The sequence below is a fragment of the Larus michahellis genome, chromosome 1 (genome assembly GCF_964199755.1).
Source record: "Larus michahellis chromosome 1, bLarMic1.1, whole genome shotgun sequence".
NCBI classification, from domain to species: domain Eukaryota; kingdom Metazoa; phylum Chordata; class Aves; order Charadriiformes; family Laridae; genus Larus; species Larus michahellis.
This window is the reverse complement of record NC_133896.1, coordinates 157,785,099-157,810,691: the sequence shown is the minus strand read 5'-3', so window position 1 is coordinate 157,810,691 and position 25,593 is coordinate 157,785,099. Positions and strand designations below refer to the sequence as shown.

Sequence of the window (25,593 nt, the reverse complement as noted above, 5' to 3'; positions counted from 1 at the left end):
GCATTCCCTCAGTACGCTGGGGAATGCCCCTGGTTTTCCCCTGAATACCGGCAAAAGCAGCCACTCTTGTTGATTTCAGAATTTAAACTTTTCTTGAAAGAGAAATAAAGATGCAGACAATAAAAGATGGGCCATAGGCTTTAATGTAAGGAGTGCTGATAACGTAATCAGAGTGTATCTGTCATGATGTGCTAGCTGGGGGGAGTCAGCTGTCATTTTCTGGGTGACTATAATGGACGTTGCTTTCAAATAAGGAAGCATGTTTCCCCCGCCTCATGTTTTGAACACCTGTGCAGTCAATTTTGACTTCATATTGGGTAGGTCTTCCTACCTGCTGTGGGTTTAGACAAGGCATCAGGGGCAAGCTTGTAGTCCAGGACTGCTGAAAACTTTGTGTCCTGTCTTCCAGCTAACTTCACTGTGGGTTAGACAATTGACTATTGGCTATATAACCTACTGCTGAAGAGATTTAGCCCTTCAAGTGGGAGTTGCTCTGTAGAAAATCATAGGGTTTCATCCCTTCTGACGCCCTTACGATACCGTTCACTTGTTCATCCAACTTATTCTTTCTCACATAGGAAGCAATCTAGTGTGGATATTTTTGAGTAGTTCTGAGAATGATGATAACGGTAGTAGTAAGGAAGCATGGCTGGTTGTAGAGTATATACTTCCCATCAGATTGTGTTTAACTTGAAAATTATTTTAGATTTAAAAAAAGTATGAGTGTGCTTGTATTTGCATATGCAGTATTCAGCTTAAGGAGATACTAAGAATTAAGACTGGAAGAGTTGCATTTTTCTTTTTTCCCCCTGCTTATACAGATGCGAAATCAGAAGTCAGACTTCTGCTTTCTGCTGGTTGTACCAGTTCTAAGCTGGTGCCGCACAGCCAATTTCAGATACTTATACTCCAGATATTTTCTTACTGCAATTTGAGATGGCAGGTTCTGCTAAAACCTTTTGAAAAATGTACTGTGTATACTCACATTATCTTTCTTCATAGCCTGTCCTCCCTTATTTATGTGAATAAATGTGTGTATATTCCTCTGACAAACCTGATCAAAACTGATTAGGTTCACCAAGACTGTGTGAAAGTAAGCTTTTCTTCTAAGTAGTGTTTCTCTTGCTGAGTCATCTTTTTTCTGAAGTCACTGAGGCTGCTGTTATTTAAGCACCATTTTATGCTAGACAAAATAAGCCCTTCTGAACAGAATTGTGACATTTTCCTTCACTGCTTAGCAAATGTGGTGCATTTGAGCATGAAAGATGAAGAAAGTATGAGTTATAGAAAGTATTTCTGGACTGATGGTGGTAAAGCAGTGCTCTTGCCCTGGTTACGACGTGCTTTACGGTCCTTAAAAGGCAAGATGAGTGACAATTGTGTAAAAACAGCCTGTTACTGCACTGTAACTGGCTTCTATTTGTGCTATCAGAGCTTAATATGGTACTTAGATCTTTTAATGAATATTTTAAGCCTATCATCTCTGCTGGCATAGAGTAGAGGGAAAGAATCCTGTTGTCACTCCATCCAGTTTTTATCTAAGTGCTGAAATTTTGCTTTTAAGATTTGGCATGGTATATATAAGTGGATAGTAAACTGTTCTAACTGATAGATATGGTGACTAAAAATCAAACTCCTAAAGAAGGTGCTAATTCTTCAATAAATTTTGCTGAACAGTTTTACCATGTACCATATTCTGCCTATACTGTGTGGTGGCATAATCAGGCCTGACAGTTACAGGGTTGAAGCTGTAAAGAAGGAAAAGAAAGCTCTTGGTTGCTGGTCAGTGACCACAGAAATCTGATTTTAAAAAACAAAGCACACAACAACAAAAGAGAAACAAACAAACAAACAAACTCCCAGTATACACTATTTTTCCAGGCTTTAATTTATTTCTGTGTCAGTATTACAGTAATTTCATTTTTATTACTCTGTTTTTAGGTTGCCTGAAGCTCAGCAGAGGGTTGGAGGATGTTTTCTAAATTTGATGCCACAAATGAAAAGCTTATACCTTGCATACTGTGCCAACCATCCATCAGCAGTAAATGTTCTCACAGAACACAGGTACGTTTGCTTTGTGGTCTTTTAGGTTTGATATAAAAAAGTGCGTAAAATACACGTGTGTTGTAAAGCTGCAACGTCTCTTCTGACATGCATTTGGCATGGTAGTGCTTGTTCAAGGAAAAAAAAAGTAGATTTTTTTTTAAAGACAAAAACCCACAACACAAAGCTGTTCTATGTGATCAGGGCCAGCTTGTCACTTTTGGCAGTGTGTTATTAACTATTTGAGAGCATTTTCTCATTTAAAGAACACGTGCTGAACTCTGAGTATGTAAAACAAAGTGTACTGATTGTCATCTTTGTTTTTTAAAAAAAAAAGTCGCTCAAAAGAAGTTTGTGGAATTATGGCATAATTGACATGATTACTAGTAGACGGTGAACTGTAACTTAGCCCTGTAAAAGCTTGTACATTTGTATTTACTTAACTTCATGATGGTATACCCTTCCCTTTACTTTTGAGTGGTAAGTAGTAGGATGCTGAATTAACATGATGGAGGTTGCTCTGCTTTGGGACTGACCTTGAATTTGCATAGAAGATGCCCTGTATCACCTTGAGGGGAGAAAGTTGTGGCCAGAATTTGATTAAAGTCTGCTTTCGCAAACTTGTCCTGTGTATTCTCCTGATGATCATATGCTGCAGCAGCTGTTAGTTTGGGGCTATTCATGTGTGCTTGTGGTGCGGGACAGAACCATGACTTTCTCTTGAAGGTTAGACATAGGACAAATTTCTAGCAGGGTATCTGTTCCTTTTTGCTTTTTTTCACCGTTTTTTGTCTTGTTGTGATGAACCCAAGTAAAGATATTTTGGATGTTCTTTACTTTTCCTAAACAAAGAGGAGCATAATTGCCTTGTTTTCTATAGCATTAGCTTCTTCCAAGAACTCGCGTTATGTTCTAACAGCAACAGTATGTGGCACTTTGACATTTGTGAGCTTTACTCATAATAGGATAAATAAAACTTTCTAGCTACCAAATATTATGAACTATCACTTACGTTAGTGAGACATTTAACTGTATTCCAAACCCACCTTGAAAAACCAAGCTGCAAATTCACATTGCAATGTAGGCAGAAAGGTGGTGTGTTTTTTGTCAGAAGCAATGACGAATTAAAATTAAACAAAACAAAATATGCTTAAAGACCCCTCATGGAACCCCTTAGTGTTGGTTTTCTTTTAAATGGCCTACTTCTAGTACCACTTTCTGTAAATGGTAAAATATTTAGGTGATCCAAGCCTATGGGGCTTTTAATACTCCTAGGCTTAGGTTTTTTGTTTGTGCCTTTATGTTCTTTCCATACAGAGGTCTGGGATTTAATCTATAGATGGAAGATGGCAAGTGATAGCAAAGTGATCACCTACATTTATTAAGATTTAGAGATATTTTAAGAACTCTTGGAAAGCACAGGGAATAGCCCTGTCTGAGAAATCATGATAGAAATGCAAGGGAAGAAAGCTGCTTGTTCTGCAAATGGAGAAGGATTTCTTCTCTGTGTTGCTCTGCACATAGGTTGTCCTAAGAAAAATTCAGCTTCTGGTCTGTAAGGCTAGCTTGATATCAAATCCTGATGGAGTCAATATAAATATCGTAGAGCAGTTAAGTAATTTGGATGTGGAAGTAGGTTCAAAGCAGTTGGACTGTTTGTGAGAGGTAGCTCAAGGTGAGGTAAATTGTGATAAACAGCTTTCTGTTTAATGCTATTGTGTTCGCAGGCATGAGAACAGAAGTGAATGCTGTTGTTTTCTGGGTTTTTTTTAATTGCCTCTATTTTATTATTCTAACTTAATTTTTGTTGAACGTCATTGCTGTAGGTAGCAAGTGGCTTGAGTAAAAATTCTTGAGACAGCTGCTGTGAAGTCAGAGGTGGCGTTAAGCAGTTCTGAACCTTTTCCTCTCAGAATGCCAGGAAGCTTTTAATTATATAGCTTTAAAAGCAGGGGGAAAAGACTTTTCTGCTGAGAATAACAAACTGATTGGAGGCATAAAGAAAAAGAAAATACCCTAACTATCTCCTTGTCTATTTAGTTGAGGTGTTTTTATTGTGTAAAAGCATCCCTAGTAAACCTTAGTGTAAAACTTACTGTGAGGTTTGAGGACAGTCAGGATTGTAATAATAGTGAAACAACTACACTGCAGTGAATACTAGATTAATATTGAACTGGAATTTTTCAGAGATGTCAAAGCCCGAGGTTTAAGACTTTTAAGAAACAGTGATGATTTGCTAGCTGTTTTTGCAGAGAGTCTAGCAAACTAGAGTTTGCTAGTTTCAGCAGAGTCCAAGAGCATTATATGTGTTTTAATACCATAGAAATATGGTAAAAAAAAAAAAAAAAAAAAGTTTGCTGAATTCTTGGTTTTGAATATCGTGTTTCTAACAACTGTTCTGTTCAGTAGCATTTTAGAGAGGAAAAAGGAACAGTCTGGAGTGGTTTGATTTGGAACATAAATCCTTACTGTCTACAGCAGATTATTTCGTGCCTTGAACTCCGCACACTTCATAAACTGAACACATATGCATTTACTGTGCTTCTGAAAGCCTTTCTACAAAAAGACCTAGCAGATAATTTTAAGACAGATTCTTATATGACAGAATTAGTGTTTTCTGCAATTTATTAAGCTTACTTGCTTTTGGTGGGAACCGTATCAACAAAAATGAAACAAAAAAATCTCCTAGATAATTGCTGTGGGGGAAACTTCATAAACTTTACCTCTACTTTGTTTCTTATTTTATAAAGTATACTAGTTTTATTATTGTATTTTTACTGTCACTGACTAAAAACAACTTACGGGAAAATGGCTATCATTTTGAAGCATTAACCATATTGTTTCTTTAACCAGTTTGATCACTGTAACATCAAAATTGTAAGCCGTCATCTGATTGGATGGAATGTTACACTATTAGGTTTTATATGTCGCTTTCTGAAGTGTCAAGCATGCTCTTCCAGCAGTGTTGTAATACCTGTTAAAATGTCGTTGATGCCTGGTAAAGATTCTCTGTGTGTGTGTGTGTGCGCGCGTATGCATATGTTACAGAGAAAACCTGATGATGATAACTTATTTGGAATGATTTTGGACTTCTAGTCAAAAGCTTCTTTTGAATAGCATTTTTGTGAAGTCGATTCTAAATAGCAGTACTTGGGATGGGGATGGAGATTTAAAGGAGGCATTCAATTGGAATGCAACTGTCTTTTTTTTTTTTAATTTTTTCTTCTTTTTCAAAATGCCATTCAGTATGAATGCCAGCCCGTGTCTTTTTCTCCTCTTTGTCACTTGCTTCTTTATCATATGTAGCAGCAACATGGGGGCTTTTATTCAATTAGTACAAAATAAGAGGGGGTGTGCATATATGTGTTCATACATGTGTGTATTTATATAAATACATAGTAGGGGGTAATTATATTACTTAACGAATAAGAGATTTTTCATGTTCTTCATGAAACATGAAAAATGTTCAAAGCCGCAAACATCTTTAATTTCTTTAAGTAAATCATTAATATTGAAATTACTATCATTAGAGACCTGAGTGTATTTGAATATGCAGAAATGGGAATAAAACCTAATGTAGCCCATACAGGAGGTCAGGTGCCAGAGCTACATGTCTCTGAGGTGGTATTTGTCTCTGATAACCACAACAACAATAATAATCTTTCTATTAAGTTGAGGAACAGATTCTCTTCTTGGTTCCAGATGTGGCACTGTAAGTTTTATGCAAGTGTTAAGAGTTGGTACTCAACATTAACTTCTGCAATTTTGGACAGTCTTGAAATTTGGTGGGAACTTTTTGTCTCAGGTTTTGTTTCAGAGCCATTGCATAATTTTTCCAGAATTAAAATTCTTTCTGTGTAACAAATCAAGAGTTTTTACGAATTAAGTAATTTTTCCTTAGGTCTATCATTGTGTCTTCTAATTGTGTCTCAAGCCACTTGCTAGAGCTGAAGAGGTGGAGCTCGCCAGGTACAGCTGGGTGGTGGCTCTTGCAGAGATCAGTGTTTTGCATGTTCCCACCATTGCCTCTTAGCTTGTTCTCCTTGTTCCCTTCTCTCATTGTGGCTGTAGTGCCACTGTACATGATCCCTATTTTATTTACTTTATTCTGTAACAGTCATACCTCTTTGGCTGCATTGTGTGAGGTTTCAGTTTCTAATATCCCTTAATTTTTCTCGAGAATCTCAGTTCAAGTCCAAGGGTAGGCAATCCAATACAATAATATGGTGTTATTTTTAGAGAGAACTTTGCTAGCTGGTGAGAGCAGGACTGCCTCGAGGGCGTAGTGTTTAGTCAAAGTAGCATTGATTGCCATGTGTGCTTCTGATCATAGACATATGCTTGCTTTCCAGTAAGAGAAGAAACAGGATGAGCAACCTAAGGCATGAGAGACTGAATTTCCCTCAAATAAATTAAAAAACCCAGTTAGATGCAAATTACAGAAATGGATAGTTGCAGTGGAGTAAGGAGTCCCGGGAACATGACATGTTACCTACCTGGGGAAGATCACAAGCCACGAAGTTCAGTGCAAGGGGAAACTCCAGAAAAGAAAAAGAGGAGGCAGAAGCTAGGACTGAGACTTTATGTGGACTGTATCCCAAATGACAAGAGGAAAGATAGTTGAGTATAGAACTCACTGAAGTGTGGATAATACAATGAAAATAAAATCTAACAGGCCCCACTGATCAGTGGACATAAAACTCTTTTGAAGAAATATGGAGAGTAGAGACCCAATGTAATCAGCATTAAGTATGTAATTATTGGGGGGGTGTTTAAGCTTTTTTTACTCTGCTTAAACAACACCATGTTTATCTTAAAACAAAATGGAAGAAAAATGTTTCCAAAAGAAAACTTAATTTGATGATAAGGCAGCCAAAAAACTAGTAATATATGCCTATTTTTAATTTTGCAAAGTGGCAAGTGTCAAGCCAGTTCTCAGCTAGAAGAAAGCTATTCACAAATCTTTGCTTGTTCAAACCTTAATTTTGCTAGATTCTTCTGTTCTCTTAGATAACGTGTCCCAGGCATATTCTACTCTTGCATCACAGACCTAGCAGTCTGGATAAAATCTGTGGAGCTGAAACATCGCAATTACTCCGAGTAACTGGAGCGTGGAATACAGATCAGCTTGAGTCAGAAAACTCTTTGTGCCTCCCCCACTTTGGTGCATCCCTGAGCCGGCAAGTGTGCAGGCTGATGTCATACACCAAGCAACAGTCCCCGGGAGAGGAGCTTGTCTGGGAAGTTTAGCACTAGGAAATTAAAAGCTGCGGCTGAGGGCTTGCTGAGCCAAGCTGTGCCACAACGCTCTCAAAATGCGGTGCCTGTGTGCAGTCCTCAGACCCCTCAGCAGTGATAGCTCCTGCTCCATCTATTACAAACAGACACCTACTCCAGAAGTGTAAGTTGTGATTTTAGACGTATACGTTATAGTTCCTGGATGTGCTTTCCTCAAGTTTAAATGGCTTTTCTTTTTTTCCTTCTGTTACTGTAGGCGCATCTGAACTTGTTTTCTTCCTTCCCTCCAGTCTGATTTGCAGCTTTTGAGGCAGCTGTACTAAGAAAGATTTAAATATATTAAGAGGGTTTAAAGACACTTTTCATGGGGACCTTTAAAATATCTCAAGCTGTGAACTAACTGTAGTCTGCAGTGGGGAGGACTCTCTGGCTCGAACTTTCAGGATAAATGAAGCACAGCACTTTTGTATGCTTCTCTGCATTTTATTCTGTAAAATGACGCAAGTAGTGAATTCAAATCTCAGCTGCCTCTTTCTGAAAAGCTACTTATTTAGGCAGGTGTGACTAAGTTGATGATTTCACTGTTCAAAAGTTTTTTTTTTCCTGTTCAGCTAAATGATACCTTTTTTTGAAACGTGCTGTTTAGCTGCCGGCCGGAGTTCTATTTAGCATGTACTGCCTAGGAGAGTGTGGTACTTCCAGGCATCAATTGAAATTGTGACATGAAAGAGCCATTGTCTTTGGCAAAGCAGCTGCACTCTTTAGCTTACACTGACTTTTAAGCTGCTATTAATTAAAAAGCAGTTGTGGACTGTTGTCATACTCAAACAGTATTTTTACTCACGCATATTTTATTGAAAGTAAATCTTTCCATTATGTTCTGTATTGTATTTGTCCTTTGTGAATAAGTGAAGGATGCTCACTTTAAGCTTTGAGCTAAAGTGACGCCCATTTTTGCCAGATTTTTATGTCCATGAAGCTGCAGAGGTAGGTTGGTTTAGCATGAGTAGACTGCTAACGGGGTCTGCATGATGGAACTGCTCAGACAAAATTTTGGGTAGTATTATATTAAAAGAGTGTGTATGTGCTCACACTAGAGTTTTGACATGCCAGCTTGTTCGAACTTGTCAGAGGGAAGCAGAGAAGTGTATGAAAGAAAACATTGTCCTCCTGGGAACATTGGAAGGAAAACTATGTCACTCCGTTTTAATTACACCTATTAACGCTGCTCGGTGTTAAAGGCTTCCTGATGATGCCATTGCTAAGCGTGTTTTTCAGGACTTTGTGTACATTTCAAGTGAGCTGAGGTTTAAACTTGCTCCGTAGGTTCCTATACTGTGATTAAGTAAAGAAGAGGTGATAAACAACCAAGTATCTTGTGTCCAAGAGCAGCGAATGGCCTGGAAACTGCTGCAATGTTGGGTAACCAAGAATGAGTGTGCTTAGCTAAAGGCATTGCAGGGTAGACAGCGAAAACAAGATAACATCAGTTTTTTATTTCAGTTTTCCAAGTAGTCAATTTTAATTCAGGCTACAGTGAGGTTTTTTTTCCTGTTTTCTCCCACATCTATTTCATAATGCTGAAGTCGTGAAGAAATGGAACAGTGATAATGAAAATTAGAAATGTGAATGTGGGTGAAATGGTAACCAACGTTCCTCCTACTGTAGAGGCATTAAATAAAAAAAGGGGAGGGAAGAGGAAAAAAAAAAAGGCATTGTGTTGATGGATAACTCAGCAAATACCACTTATATAACTCATTTGACTGTATCCAGCAGCATGGAGATGGTTGAAGTAATTAGAAAGGAGGATTTTTGCATCTGTGCAATCTTAAAGGCAAAAATCAGTGCTGTTCAGAACAATGTTAAATTGAGTGGCCTGTGGTATTTGCAGTTGGCGTGTACTGTAGAGTGTACTGGTATGCTGGGGAGAAAGGCGAAGCTGCATAGACATGCTTATGGATTGTGCTGCCTGAAATGGGGAAGAGAAGCAGTTAAAGTGTAAAGGGAATAGTTGATAAAGTTAGGCAGCAGGGGCTGCGCATCTGGCTGAAGCAAACGAAAAGCGAAGAATGAATTTAAATGCTTACTTGAAGATGCATATCAAGTGCCATAGGTACTCCTAACTTTGATGCTGATGTGGGTGGGCGTGCTTACAGGGAGAACTGATGGATGAAACAAAAAAAAAAAAAGCAGTAGCCTACACATCAGTGTCATGTACACAATGAATTGAAATTTAAATACACTGAATGCCTTGAGACAGATGGGCTTTCACAGGTGAGCTTTGGTAAAGCTTTCTGTGGCAACTGGGCACCGTACCCTCTTTTGTCCACCTCATCACCTTGCTGGAAACAGCTGCTTCCTTTTAGCTGAGTCAGGAGAAGGGGACATGCCACACCACATCGTAGCTATTCAGCTCAGTGTTCCAGAGAATTAGCCTGAATCCTCAGTGAACAAGTGGCTGGTAACACTGTAAAACCAAAACATAAGTAGGAGTCAAAATCTTTAGTCTTGTTTAGGGTGCCACCAGAATCAGTTGTCAAGGTCTGAAGCTGGTGTGATTTTGTGCTGAGTAAGGGCCGTGACTAAGAAAGCGTAAGGCAAAGTAGGTCTTCAGGCTTTAGGTATTCAGAGTATGCCAGCTTTAATTCTTAAATCTAAATTTAAGCTAGAAAAGTACTCAGGTTTATCTATGTTGCATTTTTGTAATTTTTTCATGCAAGGTGCTGTAGGAGGCTTTTCAATGGGTTTTAATTGTGGCTAAAACCTGATAATGTCACAAGCCGATTTTTAGGAGGCCCAGAGCTGCTGGTACATTTTGCTTGAGTGGGATGTAGCAAGGTCTGCCTAGTGGAGCTGTGGGCATTCTCAAGGGTGCCCAGCCCTTACTCCTTGCATCTTTAAAATGCAGTGCAGGTGCTGGGAAATCCCCCTCACCCCCTTCCTTGAGTCTGCAGTTGAGTACAGCAGAAATGGCACAAATATATTCACTGAGGAGTGCTTGGGCCTGGTTAGAAAGGGGATGAAGTGCTCTAAAAGAGGTTGTGTCAGACCTGACAATTTGGAAATGGTGCTGTATGTATTTAAGCAAGATAGCGTAAGTAAATACCAATTAAATAATCTGAAGACAAGTAAACGTTGGAGTAAACTGTATGGAAGGGTACCTTCTCTTCTGGGAACTTGGGGAAGCTTTAACAGCTGGGAGGAGAGAGATCCGGGTGGGATGGTGGGTAAAACACTTACATGAACCGTGACCTTCCCATCCCAGTGTTCTTGTTCTGCTCTCTTTATCTATTTAGACAAAAGTATCACTTGTTCTGATATGGGAAGAAGTGTGTGTGTGTGTCTTGGGGGAGTCAGGAAGGTCTGTTTTGTCGTAATCTATGTAATGCTTTTGTATAGCACGACTCACTAATAAATGAGTGTGTGTATTATAGCAGTGTCCTATCCGTGGTTTTTTCACTAGTGAAATTGAGCACATCACAATTTACTTTCACTTCTGCATGGAAATACTATGCCCTAGGTTTGCCTTGCCCTTCCCGTTTTGTTAATGTGGCCGTAATGTACAAGTCTTCCTCCTTTATTGCTCTTTAGTGTTTGATGCTGTCTTTATACTTTCTGAAAGTACTGAATCTGGTAGCTAGCTAATGCTGCCTTTGAAAAATTAGACTATGCTAATAACGAGGGAGGGGAAAAAATTTTAGTAATTCTGACTTACGGGGGTGTAATCAGTAGAAAGTAAGGACTTTAAATAATCTTAGAGTAGAATTTACACACCTGTCATATGAGAATACTGTCGGGTTTTTTTTTTTGTTGTAGTATTTTTTGGAGAACTAGTTAATTTACTATAACAAGGGCTCAAAATACGAGCAACCACATCTGCGGATGTCTAGAATGACCCAGCCTGAATGCAAGAAGATGTTATCTTTTAAATAAAACAGCTTTCTGAATTTCCTTTATTTAGATTTTGTCTTTAGAATCCCGTGTTATTTTGCAGCTTGTATTTTCTGAAGCCTAGAAATCAGTCCAGGTGCTGCGGTACTTTCCTTTCACCATGGAGAAGGGTTCATTTTGTTCCTGGTCATTTAAACTCTTGAAAACCTTTTCGTCCACCATAGTCCCCCGAAACCTCTGCTTTATAAGTAAGCAGAAGATGTAGCTATTTTAAGTTTCCTTGATAGCAGTGAGCTGAAATTCCCAGGATGTGCTGCGTTTTTAACTGAGTTAATGTACGAAGTAGAGGCACTGAGCCAGTTCTTGGAAATGATTCAAATATGAAAAAACATCTGGATAGGGGAAGTAGCAGTTCATGATACTTGGAAAGCATGGACTTCTTACACCAGCTTTGCTGTCAAAACAAGTGTGTTGTAAGTAACACCCTCAGTGAAACCCTAACTTGTTTGAGAATAGATTGCACAATAATTATTTCTACTATGGTCTACTGTTTTTCTGGCTGTTGGTTAGTTGGTCATTTTGCTGTAATACTTTGGGTGTGTGAGATGAGGTTGTTAAACATTAAGTGTGGGATGTAAAAAGGTTCCGAAACATTCTGTGTCTTCCCATTAGTGCCTGACACATTAAAAATATTGATGCTTGATTAAATATGAAGCCGTTGACCCGTTTATGCTTGGGCATTACCTGTGTAAACCATCTCTAATGTCAGGTGTCATTTTACTAAAGACCTGAGTAATAAAATATAGTGCAAATGGCTTTATTCTGTAACTGCCTGGGTTGGGTATTATTTAAGAACTGGGTTTGAGCATCGATTGTCTAGAACAGTGGGTTTGATCCTATGTCTGTTATTCCCTGGATGCACCCCAAATCTGGAAGTGTCTGTTCCTGTATTTTATTTAATGCAGAAACTGATTGGAGCACTGAAGTTGTACTTGTGCTTGTTGATTTATTTGGCCTCTCATTTTATTGGCAGAATTCATTGCAGATGAAAGACTGAAGTGAAGAATCCAATGTAATTTTAATTGTCTTGGTAATTTGATCTTAATTTGCTTACGTATCTTGTGTACACAGTGAGGAGCTAGGAGAATTCATGGAGATGAAAGGTGCCAACAGCCCTGGGATCCTTGTACTGACCACAGGCCTCAGCAAACCTTTTATGCGTCTGGATAAATACCCCACGTTACTCAAAGAACTTGAAAGGCACATGGAGGTATATCTTATCAGCATTTATGTTCCAGCTTAATGATGATTTGACAACAATTATTTTAAAGGTACATGTCAAACATGATGGGACCCAAAATTACATTTGTTTGCGCATCCATCAGCCTTCTAAAATGTGGGCTGCAAGGGTTTAAAACTTAGTGCAGTAAAACTTCCTGTAAAAGCTAAAGTTTTAAAGTAAACCTAGACAGAGAAGCTAATCTTCACTCCTAGAGCAGTCTTGCAGGATCTTTGGTTGACTTGATACTGAATGTGTCACCTGCGTACTACTTGAGGCTACTTTATCTTGTAGAAGGAACACTGCTTCTCATCTTAGGAACTCAGCGTGTTGAACACATCACCAAAATAGTCCCTTTGACTTCTACTATTCAAAAATGATCTTTCCAGTATGGAAGGTGGGAAGGTGTTTGAGGAACTACGGTTTCTGCCTTTGCATTTGATATGTTAGATTTTTTGAGTGTGGTGGAGGGAGAGAAACAGAAAGCATGCGGGTCTTTGTCTTGTCACACAATTTGGTTTGTCAGTTAGTGACAATCAAACGTACTGTAAGTATGTTTATACAAACAGTCTGTAGGAATCTAGTTTTTGACAAAGCTAATGTGCCAAATAAAACTCTTTAAAATAAACACTTCCCTATTATTATTTCAGAATCTCTTGTCCCCTTGGTCTTGTAAAACTTCCTTGGTTCTATTTTAAGCATAAGTAGGAATGCTATAAATGACTCTTCATTTTTACTACGAGCCACCAGTGTTTGATGTAAGAATAAGAAGGCTGTGAAAAGAGAGCAGATAGGTCTACAACTTCTATTCTACAGAACTATTTATTTGTTTTTAGTTAAGCCTCTAAAATTTTTGTATTAATTTTACTAGTCCTAAAGTTGTTCTTTTATGTTTTCTCCATTGTTTTTAGGATTATCATCCGGATCGCCCAGATATTCAAAAATCCATGACTGCCTTCAAAAATCTTTCTGTAAGAGTGATTAAAAAAAAAAGATTATTTATTTTAGTAGAGTGTTTTCTAATTTCATCCCCCTCTATTGCTTTAAAGATGTGTACTTTTTTGTAAATGTTTGCATAAGAAATTTTTGAAAGCCTGGAAATTGGTGCTGTTTGTGGGCAGAGCCTAAGGCTGGTAATTTGCTGGGGAGTTATAGCAAATCGACTATTGATGAAAGAACCACGCAAGCATTCTGCACCTCTTGGTCTGCCCTCTTCTCTCGTGCTTCGTCTTCCTTTTTACGAGTGCTAGCATAACTAGTGTCCTGAAGACATCATTATGACACTTGAGTATATTATCTGAGGTTTTTTCCAAAGTGCATGCCTTGGAGGGGAATGATGTTAGAGTTGGGGGAGAGCCTGTGAAGGGCAAACTGCCAGTGAAACTCAGAAGATATAAAACTTTCAGTAGTAAATGGAGGAGGATGCCTAATTTGAACAGATGAGGCGTCCGCTATTCTCTTAAAAATATAATTTAAAAAGTCAACTGCAACAGGCATATATTTAACGCAGCCTTGGTTACGACAGACTTAATGCTTTGTGTTTCCTGTTACGAGTGTGTGCTGGTGGTAACCTGGCACTTTCTATTTTTTATTTTTTAAAGCAGAAATTTAGTGTTATCTTTGTTCAGAAGAGGTTTGGGGATCCCATTCCGTTGGGTGCTTTACTAATGAGAGGAAACAATTCTTGTTGAGGAAAATTAAATTGAGATGAATGGGCGTACGGCTCGTAGAGCAGGTCGGAGACATTTAATAGAAATATGAGCACAAGGTGTTGTGAGCAAGAAATATGAGCACATAGAAATATGAGCACAATATGAGCACACTCATAGTTCACACAGTTAGCATGGCTTTTTTTACTAAAAGATGCTTTGTTGTATAGTCACGCATATTTGTGACAGCTGTGTTACCCTTTTCTGCTAAGCGTAGCCATTTTTGGTTGGAAGTACAAAAATTTAAAATGTAAAGGATGGAGAAACTTGAGAAACGGGACTATGACTATGAACTTGGAACGGTAATTGTAGTCAGTGTATTGGAAGGAAAAGTACTACTGAAGTTAGCAAAACTAGCTTTAGAAGAAATATTGGTAATAGTCATCTAAATGAAAATGCTTCAAGTTAGGTGCTCTCTTCTGTGTATTCCAGGCACAACAGTAAATACAACTGTAGCGGTATTTCTATCCTTAACCTGCTCCAAATTTGATAGAGATGATATTTTTCCCTGTCTTTTGTTAGGCACAATGTCAAGAAGTACGGAAACGGAAAGAGCTTGAACTACAAATACTGACGGAAGCTATCCGTTGTTGGGAGGGAGAGGATATTAAAACACTCGGCAATGTGATTTACATGTCCCAGGTCATGATTCAGTGTGCTGGAAGTGAGGTAATGTCCTTCTCATCTTTACTGTCGGTCTTTCTTTCCGTTTTGAATAAAATTAATCAGAATCATTATGCAATAGAATTAAACAGAATGCTTCAGAGATACTAATCTAGACTAAAATGTTTCTCTACTGATTTAAGGGTTTTATTACAAGACATGAAATAAATTTCCTTGAAGATGGATGGTCTCATCTGTAAAATTTACTGAAATATAACCGAATATAGCTGTTACAAACACTGTAAGATGATTTTGCAGGACTGTTTTCAAAGTGCTCAATTAAACAGGATTTTCCATGTGTAGTTATATTACAGGATCGTTTTTCCTAGCAGTCGTTATGGTGTGTTTCAAATAACAAAAACTTTCTAGTTTTATATGGTAAGGTCTCTGAGGCACACTTTTTTTGTGTTATTTTGGGGACTTTGCTCAAGTGGTAAAATTTGAAATAGAAGCTTGAGAAACCAAGTGGTTTTTGAGAAATAGAATAAGAGACTTTAGAAAGTTGAAGGTGACACTGCAAAGTCTGGGATGATTTTTTTTTTAAAAACAAACCAGGCAAACAAAACACACGAAGAAAAGGTTGCCCTACCAGAAATAATGTTAATCTTAAAAGCAAGTGCTAACAGAAAGGAAATGTTAAACAGATTACTGACATGTTTTTACTGTCAGTTGTTCCCCTGTAAAATCAATGAAGCTTTGAACCTGGTGGAGGCTTTTGAATAGCAGCCTCATTCAGTCAGTGTCCTCCCTTAGAACAAAGATGTCCATGAATATGAAGAAAGAAGAACGCATTTATGCAACTGAATATTTAAAAAACTCATCACCTGGTATTTTTCTGTCAGATACTTTGTTCGGTGTTAAAATAAATAAATAAGATTCGGTAGAGATGGCAGTGCATCTTCTGCAGTAAGGTCTTTCCTTGTAGTCTTAAAAACAAAACACCACCCCTCCCCCACTGCTCATCATGAGCTAAAATGTCAAATGTAATGGACTTTTAGAAGTTTCTGTATAGCATTAGAGCTTTTTTCTGTATAGCATTAGAGCTGTTTGACTAGCTATAGAAGAGCTTAATTTGTGCAAAAGCAACTAGTTTGGGTTTTATCTTTTTTTAAAATGATATAGACGTTTGTAAATGTTTACTGAGAAACAGGAACATTATACCTTAATGCTTCTCTCTTTCGTTGTCTGTCTATAGTGGTAGATTAAGAGTAAAACATCTCTTCCTTCCATAAAAATACCTGCAGAACAAAAACACAAAGGACAACTTCATAAATGAAATCAGCAAATTAAAATCAGAACAATGTAACGACTGTTTTTGTTGTGAATATAAGCATTATTACTTTTCTTTTATATTCTTTTTCTACTTTGGCTTGTAATCCAACATCATTCAAAAATCTGGTCTCACCACAGTCTTGACATTGCAGTAACAGCATCTGTTTAAATTATATTAAGAAATATATCCAATGTGTAACTTTGGTTTTGCTGAAATTGGCAAACAGTGGTTCTCATATTAAACAAGGTCAGTATTTCACCCAGGCTGTAAAATTTCTGTTTTAAAATATTAGGGTGTACTCTCCAGGAAGAAGTATTGGCATGTGTTACTAGCACTTTTCAAACAGAAAATCAAATTCTGGCTTTTTTTTTTTTATTTCTATGGAGAGTTAATTTTGCCAGGAGCAAATATATGTGGAGTAATTATGGAGTTGTAACATTGATGGTAGTTTTTAATAATGTAAAACAGAAAAAGAGGGGAGGGGACTTGTGATGTTGTTATTTACTTTTTCATTTTCTTTTTTTGATAAGGAAAAGAATGAAAGGTATCTTCTTCTCTTCCCTAACATTTTGCTGATGTTGTCTGCCAGCCCGAGAATGAGTGGGTTTATCTATCAGGTAAATTAATACACATACGAATGTGTATAAATGTGTTGAGGGGTGGGTTTTTTCTAAATAGTATTTCATAGAAAACTTGAAAGGATTGTTAAACTTCTGCATTTATAAAGATAAAAATTTCTGCAGTTAGAACTGATCATCTGTGTTATAAAATTCTGGGCCAGAATCTGGGGTATATTTTTTTTTTTTGCTGTTCCTATCAGCAAGGTGGTGGCTTGTTGTTTTTTTTTTTTTTTAACTTGTTAGTAGTATCTAATGAGAGGAAGTACCAGTAGCTTTTTAGATGTTCATAGGAAAACGGTGGTGTTGTACAGGTTTGTTAGTGCTCTTCTGACTGCTTCTTGAGTCTTACCGAAACTAGACAGCACGGCTAAGCTTGCCTCCCTTTCTTTAGGTGTGTCTACATTAGTGTTTTATCTTTGAACCAGCAGAGCACTCTTGAAATTCATCTTTTAGTCTTCCCTGTTTTGTGATCTTTGAGTCACAGTGCAGAAGCAGACGCAGGGCTCACAGAGTGGATTCCCTCTGGATGAAGCAGAAGTGGAAGGCATGCTCCAAAAGTGCACTTGATCTGCTACAAATACTGGAGCAGATCAAGAACACAGACTGGCATTCAGTCCATGGCCCCAGCCTCAAGCTAACGCAGTGTAACACCAACTGAAATGCATACAATGTGTCCTTCAGATCCTCAGCACCAGATATTTCATTTCAGGAACCCACTACTGGCTGCTGGTAGACATGGTCTTTGAGCTCCTCTAGCAAGTTTCCCAGCTGAGTACTACTTGCCTGTTTCCCCACTACAGAAGTAGAGCAGTTATGTATAGTGCAGGAGGATCAATGCTGGTTGGGTTGGCTCTTCTAGGACACATTTCGCAGAAGCCACCTGCATTGGGGGTGTGTAGTTTCAAAGGCTCCTGAGAGGTGAAGTTAAAGCAAACGCGCAGTCCATGAGTTCCTGAATTCGGTATAAATGTTCTTCAAGTATTGTTATGTGATTTACAGACATCACATTAGAACACCAAAAGTTGTTAAAGAAGCCTGAGATTTCACCTGCTATAAGTGCTTCTGTAAATCAGGCTCTCGTGCAGTTTGTTCCTTCTGCACAGTGATTCGTCTGCTGTGAGGGAATGCTGCAGCATAGTCATTCGGGGTTCCTATGCAATGTTTTCAGAGCAATTAAATTAGAAAATTAATGTTTGAATTTGTATCTTACCTGCCATGGTAGTAGCTGCATTAGGTGGTTCAAATTAGGTGGTACAATCCAGTTTTTCTTAGCTTTGTGCTGCTTATCAGAATTTTTGGCCAGTGCTTTATCCCGACATGGATGGAAGACAGATACTAAAAAGGGCAGGTGAGCGCTGCATCTCAAGTGGCATATTCTGAATTTCTGATGAAGAAAAATTCTTGGGTACTGGTTACAAAGGTAGCTGACTAGAAATTTAGAGTGTTAACAAACAATATGAAATAAACAATGAATCTGTCAGGCTTGATTTTCCTCTCCCTTTGTAGATCACACTTCCTCTTCCTCTCTCCCACCTTGTCTGCCAGTTGCACAGCATTGTTCAGTAAATAAGCAACTTTCTGTGCATTAGTCTTCAGCTTCTGCTCAGTGTGGCCACAATCATAGTGTTTGCTGCCCAACCCTTTTTTGAATGCAAAACTCTTAATTTCCTCATAACCTCTCACATGATTTTCCCAAAACTGAGAACTTCTTGAATTTTAATGACTACATACTCACACCAAGGCAAAATTATTTCATCACTGGTTGCATCTGTCTGGATTGTGTAATGTGGCCTGCCTGGACTTTTCTTACGAGGTTCTTGTCTCAGAACTGTGATGGATGCAGGCAGAAGATGATGCAGCTCCCTCAGCCAGTCCCAGGGAAACGATGCCACTGGAGTCTGCATCCTACACTACGCCCTCCCTGTATTTCTGAATATTCCACTTATCAGCAGGCTTCAGATGTTCTGGTTGATAGTGCTCATACCTGCCGCATGAGCTAATTGTGAGAACTTTTAGCAGTGGTAAACTGAAGTCGCAAGGGGCACAAACCATACTTTACAAGATGGCTTCGCAATTTTGTTGAAAAGGAATATAAATGATTCATGATTCAGTTCCATTTTCTCTGTGTTTTGCTGGCTTTGTACTTTTTCTCTCCATGTGGCTCAGGTGATCTTTGTTTTCTGTCACCAGTCTTTTGCTTAGTGCATCCCCATGTTCTCTTTTCACCTACGTCAGTGATTCTTGCACCTCTCTGTGTGGTTGTGCGCTGTGTGATTCATGAACCAGTGAACGTGGAAAAACAGAAGAGTTTTAGGCTGCATTGTAGTGCATGATGCCACCATGTTTTTCCTTCAGTGGGGAAGCTGTTGCAAGAAAACTCTTTTGCATCTTGGGCTTGAGCTTGTTCTGTGCATACAGCATACCAAGTGATATTTAGTTTCCAAGCTTCTAAGAAACCTTTGTCCATTCTGCAGTCATTGGGGAAGAAAAAGAGAAAAGAAAAAAATTTTTGTTTTTGTCTTTTTCCCCTCCATCAGAGCCAAAATTCCACAGTACATAGTATTTGCACTTTTGCCAGCATGTGCTGAATAGTGTTTCTGTATAGGAGAATACAGGATCTGTCTTAAAGAACTTTTATTAAAGTTATATTTTTGGTAAAGCCTTTCACCCTGACAATATTCAGTCTTATTTATTCTTCTGTGTTTCTAAAGGGTCAAAAAGTTACCCTAAACTGAATTTGTTTCCAGCTTGACTGGGTTTAAAATGAGAGGTTATCGTCTGCAAAATTAATATGTTCTTCTGAAACCTTACGAATTTAAAGGTGTTTTTACTGCTTTTGTTTTCTTTCCCCAAACATTTCTGTGAGTGAATTTAGTAGCGGGGTTATTAGAGACATAAATCTTCAGTAAATAACTGATGTATTTGTTTAGTGAAATCTTCCTTTCTAAATCTACTTGTATCACAAGCCTTATTTTGAGAGCGAATCAACCAGTTTGCAAACAAATGTGCTGAAAGATGAATCACCATTGCCTCTAGTCATGTAATACAGATGACCCTGAAGGTCTCAGTTCTGAGAAGCCGAGGCTACGATGACCACTATTATGTTTGTATGGATTTCATAGCCTGCATAGTTATCAAATAGACTCATTTAAGTCACAGGTGTCATTTGCACAAGTTGGGCATATTAAAAACTTCCATTATGAGGTGTTTGTGTGGATTTCTAAATGTTTTCAAACCCATCAGTGTGTGTGTGTTTGCCAAATCACTGTGTGTGTCTTTGTTTAGAGCTTGAAGTTTATATATTCTTGATAATGTTTTTGTGTGATTTTGGATTTAACTTCAGTGTTACTGCCTTTTTTTTTTTTTAAGGGGAAACTGCCAACGACAGGAATGACTATCACAAAGCTAGAAGACAGTGAAAACCATAAAAATGCATTTGAAATATCAGGTATTTGGCATAAATATTTTTATTTACTACTTACTCCAGGATATGCTATTTCAAATAGAAAATGTTCTATCTGAACAGAGGGAAAAAATTTTTCATGGTGAGGGTGACCAAGCACTGGCATAGGTTGCCTGAAGACATCTCCATCCTTGGAGATACTCAAAAGCTGTCTGGCCACAGGCGTGGGCGACCACCTGGAGGTGTCTGTTCTTGAGCAGGTGGGGGACGGATGACCTGCAGAGGTCCCTTCCAGCCTCAACCATCCTATTATTATACAGATTTTTTTTTTAAGGCAGTTACCCAGAGCCTAACTTGAAAGCTGCTTTTTACTGCTTGTCTTAAGCAGTTAACAGACTGTCTTTGCATGGGATTCATTCCCAGATTTCTGTGTTTTAATGAATGGAGGCAGTAGCCTTTGAGAAGGTCCTTTGTAATGAAGCAGTTCAAGGTATTCTACTTTCTGGAAGAAAAGAAAGTCCAGAGACCTGGAAGAGCTTTAAGCAAAAGCTTTCTTCTAGAAATGGTCCACCTCTTTCCTGAGAGCCCTTTAACATCACTGCTAATGATGGTTGCCATGGTGCTTACTTTGCGTAATTTCTGTCCGTTAAGTCATTTATTTTAGCATGTACCTTATTTTCTTGAGGGATTTAAAGGTCAGTAGGAGCAGGGTCCACACGGTGGAGCTTTATACCTCCATTCGTTTCTTGGGTCAATTCTGCTGCCAAGCGGGTTGCATTAAGTGAAGTAACTTTGACTCTCTCAAGTGGCAGGCAGTATCACATATCAGTGCTATAAGGCAGAGGGGAAAAAGCTGTTGATGGTGCATGTTCTTCTGAGATAACAGTTACGAAGCTGACCTCAGATGAGGAATGTGACGGGTTAAAATGGAGTTAACTGCAGGAATTAAAGTAATCTTTGGTTAATCTTCCTGCTGGTTTCCCAAGTGACTTTTGCCTCAGCTTTAATATTAGGTTCAGACCAGCTTTCAGCCTTTTTCTGAGAGAAGATCAGTGGCCTGTATTTTATAACTTTTCCTATATTGTAGCTTACAGACTCCAGAGTGATATTTTAGACTATATGCTGGCTTTCCTGGGGAAGATGGAGAAGCATAAGGTTACTAGATGAGCCCGTCTTGTACATCTATTTCTTATTGTTAAAGGTTGTCTTTAGTAATTACAGCTGGGGGAAAAAAAGGTAGAACTCCTGTGCTTGCCACACGAACAAATACATGGAGGAAATGTCTCTTACAACCTGGAAAAGTGAGATGCTGTTGTACTGAAAATACAGGTTAAAATTTTTGCCTAGTGCTTAGGGGATATAATTTTTTAGGAAATTAGTATCTTTATAATCATGTCAGATTGATTAAGTTTTTTTCCGTTGTTTCCTACATCTTCTGTTTTCTGTCACCTAGGAAATATGATTGAAAGGATACTAGTGTCTTGTAACAACCAACAAGATTTGCATGAATGGGTGGATCACCTGCAGAAGCAAACCAAAGTCACAACTGTTGGGAATCCCACCATTAAACCTCACTCTGTGCCATCTCACACAGTAAGAAGTAGCTTCTGGATTGAAGTGAATGAGCAGTGTCTGCAGAATTAGGTTATCTGGCAAATGCACCACCACGTACAGCATTTTTTAGCCACTAGTAACAAGAACTGAATGTTAGAACTGTGGTTTCATGGGTCAAAAGATCATTCTTTTTCTGTTTTTGTGTGAACAAGGAATCGATCTTGGTGTAATGGTTTAATGGGGTAAAAGAAATTTTATTATCTTTACTTCTTGTGTTTTGACCAAGTAATACCTCACCATCTTTTAAGTATCATTAGAACAGTAGGTTTTAATTGGTGATGTACTTGACAGGCTGTGGAGAAACAATTTCCGTAAGTACCTTCTTTTTGGGCGCTGCTTTTGAGTTGTTGGGTATGAATGGATCTAAATTTAGCTCTACCCTCAGTGGTGAGAGAAGCTGGGAGCAGGGCTGCTTGTAGCTGTTCTTTCTTTACTGCGTGCCCTTTCTCTGGTAGACAATAAACATTTCTTTGAGCTGCATTTTTCCAAATAATAATTTAATGTCAAAATCTTCAAAGGTCAGCTGTAATAAACAGAAGCACTAGAGAGCAAATGAGATTATTTCACCAGTCCTTGATGATACTACGTCTTTTTTTACAATAAATATGCTTTATTTCCCTTACCATCATCTTTGTGTCTTTGACAGCTTCCTTCCCATCCTGTAACACCCTCCAGCAAGCATTCAGACAGCAAGCCGATACCACTGACTCCTGCATACCACACGCTCCCTCATCCCTCGCATCATGGGACTCCACATACCACGATAAACTGGGGACCTCTTGAACCTCCGAAAACCCCCAAGCCTTGGAGTCTGAGCTGCTTACGACCTGCGCCTCCATTACGGCCTTCAGCAGCTCTTTGTTATAAAGAGGTGAGATGCAGCAGCCAAGGAGTATGACTATGTAGCAGGCCTACCATGGGAAGTTTAACTTTCTCTTTTACACACCACCATTTTACAGCTTTGTGCGTGTTTTTGTATAATGGTGGTTTAACAGCCAGTGCTGAATCAGTGGTGATGGACTAGCGAATGCTGCTTATTTCAAGCAGGGATTTAGTCTTGCAGCTGAGAAAATACCAAGGCTTGTTAAGAGAGGCTTTCACTTATTTCCACTCTTTATCCAGTTAATAAATAAGATTTTTTTATTTCTTTATTTTTAAAACTAGCAATTCCTTTAAGTTGATCATCCAGGCTTATTGCGAAGTAACTTGTTTGCTAAGCACACTGCAAGGTATAATTGACTCTTGGTTCCTCAGTATTTACCACCGTTACTAGGTAACAATAGCACATTTCAAAAGAAAAGAATGGTAACTGTCAAAATATGTGTAATGTTTTTGTACTCAAAAGAATCTGGTGGCTAATGTTACTATTAGCAAAAAAAGAAAGCTTAGATTTCCAGATGCTGTTGTAGTTTTTGATTAGCATATGGTATGAATCAGGAATCTGTCCCAAGAAAAATAAAATGTGGGTTTTTAACCACAAAAAGATGGTGGCAGTAGGGTAATTTGTTCCTGACACTACATTTTGTGTGGTTTTGTAAATAGTAAGAAAATGTTAGATTTGTGTTGGAAGTCTGCATGTATGTAAGCAGCAGAATTATTGGATGCTCTGTGGCTTGGTGGTATCTCCTGTTTCAGTATCTTTGTCATGCGTTCGTGTGATACTGATACAGTGTGAAGCAACAGGGCCCAGAAAGAATCATGCAGTCATGCCCAAGAACACTTGATTCTGAAAGCATGAGGTGTTGATAGAAAAAATTTATTTTGCAGACATGTAAATGGCAGAAACTGTAGCCTAAACTCTGTGCCCCAGTGTGGCCTGGCTGTATGTTTTGGGGTTTTTTGTTTGTTTTGGGTTTTTTTTGTGTTGGGGTTTTTTTTTTGTGGTAGCTGTGTGCATGTGACTTTTTTTTTTCTTTTGTAAATCCCCTAAACAACAGGGAAAAAGTAATAGGTGATCTGCAATTGGAAGGTTAGTATTTAGGCTTAGTTGCTACAAGAGGTTCTCCTGTTTGGCTATACTACATGCTCATTTTGTAATTTAAGTTAAATTCCTTTCATGTTTTCATGAACTTAATTCTCCAATGTGGTAAAAACTTCAATCATCCTTACAGTGTTTAGCATACAATGATGTTCAAAATCTATCTTCATCTTCTTTTGTCTGTCCTGCTCATTCACCTTTTTACTTTCTTGTTCTGCATTTTTATAGAGGATGTCTTGTATCCTTAAGGTAAGGGGTAGACCAGTATATTCCTTCTGTTCCTGTAACCTAGCATTGTTCCTGTAAATTAGCATGACCACGTTTTGAACAGAAATGCTGTCTTTGTTGCTGTATTTTTTTGCTGTAGAGCTTTGTAAGAACAGACCTACATGTTTACAAATTCTGGCTTTAAAGAGTATACAACCTGCCAAGCTCCTTCTTAGGTCCTTTTTTACCTGCTTCTAAGTAGACGAGTGAAATGGGTTGTCTCTTCAAAAGTTAAGGAAAAAAAAAAGTGTGTTAATGTATGCCTGCCTCTTCCCTTCGCTCTAGCTCCCAAACAGCCTGCATGTTTTTGCAGCAGCTTTTCTGTATATTTCTTTTAATAGAACAGATAAAATATCTGACTTTGTGTATAGTTGGAGGAAGGGTAGAGAGTAAATCAGCCAGTTCAGGCAAATCGGATATGCCAAAAAATATTAGTAAACTGAATTTTGGTGCTGTTAAAAGATTTTTAGTTAGTAACTCCTGTATGCATCTTAGAAGTTAAACTTTGAATATTGTAGAGAAGCTCTACTCCTTTTTATTTTTATTTTCCCCACACAGGATCTCAGTAAAAGCCCTAAAACCATGAAAAAGCTGCTTCCCAAACGCAAGCCAGAACGGAAGCCATCAGATGAAGAGTTTGCACTGAGAAAAAGTAAGAGGCTTGAACAAATGTCTGCATAATATGATGTCTGAAATTAACAACGGTTTAAATTCTGTGAAAGTTAGATGTACAGTGTAAGCAAGTCATCTGGTTTCCTCTCTCCTGTCAGGGGAGAGGGAGTAAGTATCTCCAGAGGATGGTTTGTTTTGTTCATTTTAGGAGCTTATGTCACGGTGGGGTTAGTTGCTTTCTTAGAGCCTTACTGTTAACTACAGCTGATAAATGCTTGTGAAGTGCCTATTTATATCTGTTTGCTACAGAGGGAAGTGAGATTGACTATGGAGCCATGTAAAGTTCAGTAAGGTAAACCTGTCTTTTAATAGTGTAAACAACAATTTGAAGGTACTATCTCACTCTTGCAAAATACTTAGTAGCTGTGGTGTTCAGTTGTTCGCAGTAGGAGCTTCTGCTGAGCTGGGTGTTGGAAAGTTGGGTATTGCTGATGGTTTGAAGGCTAGTTGCTTCCACAGTCACTCTAAGATCCAACAGTCTGCTCTAATCTAGAAATAAGGTCATTTGCTAGTGTCTGTGTTTGAATTAATTGCAGAGCTTTAAACTGCCTGAAGTCTGAATAACAGCACTGAACTGAGAGAGATTGATGAACATATAGAAAAACGGAAGGGTCAAAATCTGGACGTTGGGATAGTTTGGGGTGGAGGGAACACTAATGTTATCAAGCAAGCACAATATTCAATTAGTTGTCAGTGTCTCTGTAATTCTTCCTTAGAAATTTATGTGAATAATCCAATTACTTGTATCAATAAAGGGGTATTTCAGCTGAAGGCCACATTCTTTTCCTGCAACTTTTGCTTCCCTGTGTCTGTCCTTTGCTTATGGGCTTTTTAAGATAGCGACTGTGCCTTGAGCGTTCAAGGCATAAAGTGTGTTATTGTGAACGTTGTTTTTCGCTGGTTCAGGTAGGGTGGAAGAGAAAAAGCTTTTCCTCAGGGCACT

General features: G+C 38.4%; 1 protein-coding gene across 9 annotated transcripts in view; it reads left to right on the top strand.

The window, feature by feature from the left end:
* ARHGEF7 (Rho guanine nucleotide exchange factor 7) overlaps positions 1-25,593 on the top strand; it is a 126,151-nt gene that overhangs the window by 79,932 nt on the left and 20,626 nt on the right. For all 9 annotated transcript variants that reach the window (XM_074561358.1, XM_074561341.1, XM_074561350.1 and 6 more), the window contains 9 exons: positions 1,942-2,064; positions 12,304-12,442; positions 13,363-13,422; positions 14,683-14,829; positions 16,627-16,713; positions 20,086-20,164; positions 21,573-21,712; positions 22,380-22,604; positions 24,537-24,630. In XM_074561358.1, coding sequence (XP_074417459.1) covers positions 1,942-2,064; positions 12,304-12,442; positions 13,363-13,422; positions 14,683-14,829; positions 16,627-16,713; positions 20,086-20,164; positions 21,573-21,712; positions 22,380-22,604; positions 24,537-24,630 — 1,094 coding nt within the window. The remainder of the gene's footprint in view (positions 1-1,941; positions 2,065-12,303; positions 12,443-13,362; positions 13,423-14,682; positions 14,830-16,626; positions 16,714-20,085; positions 20,165-21,572; positions 21,713-22,379; positions 22,605-24,536; positions 24,631-25,593) is intronic.